The 5,635-nt window shown below is 36.9% G+C and overlaps 1 protein-coding gene across 1 annotated transcript; it reads right to left on the reverse strand.

The window, feature by feature from the left end:
• Nucleotides 1-1,962: 1,962 nt before the first annotated feature.
• LOC117652701 lies at nucleotides 1,963-5,153 on the reverse strand. Its single transcript, XM_034397793.1, has 5 exons — nucleotides 5,128-5,153; nucleotides 4,679-5,032; nucleotides 4,213-4,388; nucleotides 3,042-3,227; nucleotides 1,963-2,628 (listed from the first exon to the last, which is right to left on the reverse strand). Exons 1-5 carry the CDS (start codon nucleotides 5,151-5,153, stop codon nucleotides 2,033-2,035), a joined length of 1,338 nt encoding a protein of 445 aa, XP_034253684.1. The 3' UTR covers nucleotides 1,963-2,032.
• Nucleotides 5,154-5,635: the final 482 nt, after the last annotated feature.

Here is a 5,635-nt window from a genome sequence, read left to right on the forward strand (position 1 = left end):
GAAAGAAGCCTGAGGAGCGTAGTCGGACTGTATCGGTGGAAAATCAAGGGAGGCAGCTGAGAAAAAACGCAAAGCCAAAGAAAATAGGTGAGTCATTTGAGAGGATAATTAAGTAACTTTCTCTACAAATTATAGTGCACGAATGGCAAAATGTTTCAGACTTTGCTAATTAAAAAGAAAATTTGTCATTCAGTTTGTTCTTACATTGTTTCTTTCCTTTGTTGATTAGAAAAAAAAAGTCCTCACAATACTAATTGCTCCATATTGTTCCAGATCTCGAGCAACAATTTTCTAACAGCGAGGATGAGGACGACCTTTGTTGAACTTTTGATTCCTTTCGGTTTCATCCTCCTTCTTTATTCTTTCTTATTGATTTATGTCTTATTTTATTATGTCATTCATTCTGCATGAAATATACCAGAAGTATATTTCATGTCAATGTTTCCGCTCTGTTTGTAGCCATTTGTAATTAGGAAAAGATCACATAGCTATATGGAGAATCTTGATGACATTTTTAGTTTTTATACATACACTTTGTATGTGCTCTGTAATTTTGTGAAATCACAAGACTCCGAGACATTGTGATTAGGAAAAGATTACATTGCTCTATGATTATTTCTCTAATTGTTTTGATGAGAATCTTGATAACATTTTAAGTTTTTATACATTCAATTTGTATGTGCTCTGTAATTTTGTGAAATCACAAGACTCTGAGACATTGTGATTAGGAAAAGATTACATTGCTCTATGATTATTTCTCTAATTGTTTTGATGAGAATCTTGATAACATTTTAAGTTTTTATACATTCAATTTGTATGTGCTCTGTAATTTTGTGAAATCACAAGACTCTGAGACATTGTGATTAGGAAAAGATTACATTGCTCTATGATTATTTCTCTAATTGTTTTGATGAGAATCTTGATAACATTTTAAGTTTTTATACATTCAATTTGTATGTGCTCTGTAGTTTTGTAAAATCACAAGACATTGAGTATTGTTTTGAAAATATATGAAAGGTGCTGAATCTCTTTTGAAATTTATTGTTGAAACTCATTATTGGTTACATGGCCCAACATGCATGTTTGGGAGAGTCCAAACCTTCATTCCTGAGCCGGTAAAATGTGTAGACTGGAGAGCAGATCTGTGTGCATTGCTCAAACTGTTCCCAACATGGGGAAGATTATTTTTTCCATTGGAAGACCCCCCCAATTACAAAACCTCTCCTTTCTTTTTCTAGCTATTTTTGTATTCACAGGGGATGAAAACAACATTTTATGATCTGAAAGGGTTTATTGGTCATGAGGACAAGTTCGGCTGACAATCATTACATGCAGTAATCAAAACAAGAATTTAACATTTTCAAGGCACCAAGTCATCACTGAAACACGTACAACTGTGTACACAAAATGATAAAACATTCAGAAAAAAAAGGTGCAACAATTTTTATTACTGGATGTATGGTTCATTTGACAACATTCAAAAGTAGGGTGTGCAAGATCATGTGCCATTGCTTTGAAAAAATATTAACATGACATTCAGTAAATGCACACAATTACAATTACATGAAGGATAGTATAAAATATAGATTATGTGAGAAACAACAAACCACAAAAGATGCGCTAAACATTTTCATAGGAAATAAGCATTTCTTGAACACAAATGCCGAAAAAGATGTAACATGCAGATGCAAATATATTCACACTATTAGACATCATATTTAAGAGTAAGGATTACAAAAGTCATAATAAGTCATAATTATTTAGAAGGATCATTTTACGTCAATAGCAGAGACAATGGTGCACAATAAATCATCATAGAAGAGAGACATATTATCATTCTTTAAACAAGAACATTAGTACTTAGGATACAATCATACAGGCATTAGGAAACCCACACCACATAAAATCACTTAATAATTGAGGATGACAAGAAACATGTTTACACTTAAAATACACACCGGCATGATATTACTCAGTGCTGCCTCACATTGCCCTGCTCCAAAACTCCTCTGACATTTTCATGGAACAGACCTTAAACAAGGCTCGACGCTCTATCCAAGAAATTCCAGATGGTCTCATCCCTGTCATAAAATAGGTCGTCTTCCAAGTCTCTGGTGAGAGCATTGATATATCTATCAGCAAGAACTGACTGCCACCTACGAGTACTTCTCGCATCCCCCCCATCTCTCATGTGAACATAGTCAAGGTGAGCGTTGTGTTCCAGGCGCGCTATAGCTTCAATAAAGGCATATATATTTGGACGATAGGCGCCAACAGCTTTCCGAAGCATCCTGTTGTGGCTCTCACATGAGTTATTTGTCCGAATCATACATCTGTAAAAGTTCATCCATGTCCTACGATATTGGTTCCCCAGCCACTTCCTCTCAACATAAGTGAAGAAACCACGCAAAATGAATGCAGAAATGAAATCTATGCCTCGGGCCCTTGCTCTAAGGACATCTAGAGCTTCATCAAATAATTCTTCAGGCAAGAGACAGATTACACATGCCATTCGGATAAAATTCAGGACCTGTGGAAAATGTCGGCGAAACCTCAGGACTCGAAGTTTGTTTGCCTTCTTAATGAATGCTCGACACAGATGCCACAAACATCCTTGAAGTGTAGCGTCTGAAATAAGGAAAAAAGTTTTAGCCTAAATGCACATTGCGTCAAGCAAATTAATCAGAAAGTTAACATGGGTATGATTGCAAAGTTAACAGGGAATTAATAAGATCTGAATTTGGGTCATTTGAAGTTTATAGAGGGTATGGTTTGAGATTCCTTTTTGTCTTGGCTATCCTGCATGAAATGTTTATCCAAAACCTTCTTTCTTTTTAGATGGAAACTTTCTTCAAATTTCAATAACATGACCCACAATGAAAATTTTGACTCAAAAAGTACCTGTGTATGTACAGGGCTTGCCCTACTTATACTCTTTGGGGTATAAGTAAAGAAAAATATGTTCTGATTTTTTGATTTAAGTTCTTTGACATAATTGAAAAATTTCCATCAAAGTCGCAAACAGCTTAGTTTACACTCACTTGGGAAGGCTTCTTGCCATGCCTGCTGCTGTGCCAGCTCCCAGTCCGTGATGATTCTCTGTGGGTTCAGATTTGGGCACAGGTGCTTCAACAGTGCAAAGACTGCCCTGTATCCTTCCCTTGTCTTGTTTTCCATCAGAATCCAAGCTATTGGAATGACCTGAATGAGAGCAGAACCATAGATGCCTTTGAAGATTTTGGGAATTTGGTAAAATGAGAGAAATTAAGGGGAGGTTCTGGTGAAAATGCTATATTTTCTCCTAAATAGGTCCCACTGTGAAAATTAGTTAAAAATTTGATGTCTTACCAAGTAATTATTAAAATTTTTCATTGGGGACTCACATTCTATGCCCTGAACCCAGTCGCAGAGCCTTTTTCTCCTATTTAGGCAATAACTTAAGAATTTTCTTGCGCATACTATTTTGTTGTAAAGGGTTGGCCTTGACATTTTTCACTTATTCGATTCATTTTTAAAAGATGCCTGCATGCACAACTTAAAATGTAAATTACATTTTCATTCGCAAGCTTTCTAACCAGTCATTTCACTGTAGTCCATCAAAAATGTACAAAACAGACAAATTTTAGGGACTTTTCAGCTTAAAAAGCTTACAGTTAATAATACATATGATGGAAATTTTGAGCTATGCATGCCGGAATTTTTTGAAAATGAATCGAAGAAGTGAAAAATGTCAAGATCAACCTTTTACGACAAAATAGTGTGCACAAGGAGATTTTTTAAGATACAGCCAAACTAGGCTCAAATAGACTCTTCGACTGGGTTCAGAGCCTGGGATGTGCCTTCAAAAATCAAATTTTTGTCTCCTTGAAGAAAGATTTTCCATTCCAAACAAATTATGACACTGGGATCCATTTGGAAAATGGCAAGATTTTCACCAGAACCTCCCCTTAAAACAAATCTTCATTTGTTGGCGGAGCTATTGACTTTTAAAAGCCAACAGCTTTTCTGAAATGTAAATTATAAAAAGGGGTTATACACTTACACCATGTTTGTAAGTAGTCACAAGTGTAAAGCACTGAGATGAATGCGGAGTGATTGGCCTTGCACGAAATGTTCCGTCCCCTTGCAGTAGTTGGCATTGGCCCATGACATCCAACATTCTTCTTGAAACGAAAACAACGTGGTGAGAACCATCTGCAGCAGTTGTCGAACCTGCATACATATTTTCAGCTCCGTCCACTGTCTGCGAAACTCTAGGGTGCCCCAGAAGAACTTGAGTCAACTCCCGTAGTGTTAGTGGCACCGGTGGAAAGGAGGCCATGCGAGCTCGGTACATTGGGGTTCGCAATCTTCGCAAATTCATTCTGCGCCTCACAGTTCTTGAATACCTTCAAAACACACAAATAACAGTATATAATATTATGTACCAAACCTGATGCATAATATTGAATGTGCTAGGCCAAGCTGGGGAAAAAACTCATTTAGATTTGATCATTTGATTTCCTCACGTAAAATTATACTAAAGATCTAACTGTCAAAAATAATTAAAATAAAGGTAATATTCAAATAAAAAATTGATTCCTCTTTTCTGAGATACTTCACTATTTCAAACAGATTTTAACAGAGATCTATATTTAGAGGGGAGAGTAAGATTGTAGGTAGAACATTGCTCGCTTACCGTCGGTCACGCCGGGCCTGGTCAATAATATCTTGGAAAGACACATGACGAGCATTCCTAACTTGATCGAGTACGTTGGCTCTGAAATGGCGTTCTCCGACCAGGTCGGGGTCTGGCAGGTGATTGTGGGCTTGAGAATGGCGGAAACCTCCTTCCAAACGCAGTATGGCTCTCCCAGGGCACTTCAGTTTTTCGTATTGAACACATTTGAAATAAATTGAGGTATGGGTGCCCAAGTTAAAATGATAAGCATGACCTCCATCACCATTGTGATAAAAGAAAGTGTTGTCTCGCAACCCTTTCTCCGTGAAGAGGCGAACAGCATCACATACAACGGTTAGTAAGTTTAGGACTCTGTAAATTAAAAAAAAAAACAAAGAAAAAACAATCAAATTGGAGAGAAGCAAAGACACGATAATAAACTGTAATGTGACTTCAAGAAGTCTTACATAAGAAGAACGAACGGAGACCGCATTTTCAGTGTCACGTAAGGTAACCGCAGGAACAGAACATGCCGGCCTACACTGTTAAAAAAAAAGTCGAAATTTTCAGACTTTTTAGGATGAAGTCAATTTTGAAACCCAGTGGTCTGAATTTTCAGACCCCCGGACAATCTGAATTTTTGGACCACCTGTCGTCTGAATTTTCAGACTAGCAAGTACTTTGAATTTTACGACTACCAGGTAGTCTGAATTTTCGGACTAATGGCAGTCTGAATTTTTCACCTCGCGGGTTTGAATTCTAAGCCGCCCAGGTAATAAAATTACCACTTTTGTCAGGATGTATATTATGTTTTGGAGATGCATGTTTTAAATTGCTGAGAAACATGGAATGCATGCACTAAATAGAGCAGTTGTAAAACAGCTCTTGTTGTTAAATGTAGCACCCAAAGTTGCGCAAAACTTTAACTAGATATGATATTTTGCTGAGAGAGCTTCCCAAAAAAAACTAGTCCTC

This window comes from Thrips palmi, unplaced genomic scaffold (genome assembly GCF_012932325.1).
Source record: "Thrips palmi isolate BJ-2018 unplaced genomic scaffold, TpBJ-2018v1 HiC_scaffold_7, whole genome shotgun sequence".
NCBI lineage: Eukaryota > Metazoa > Arthropoda > Insecta > Thysanoptera > Thripidae > Thrips > Thrips palmi.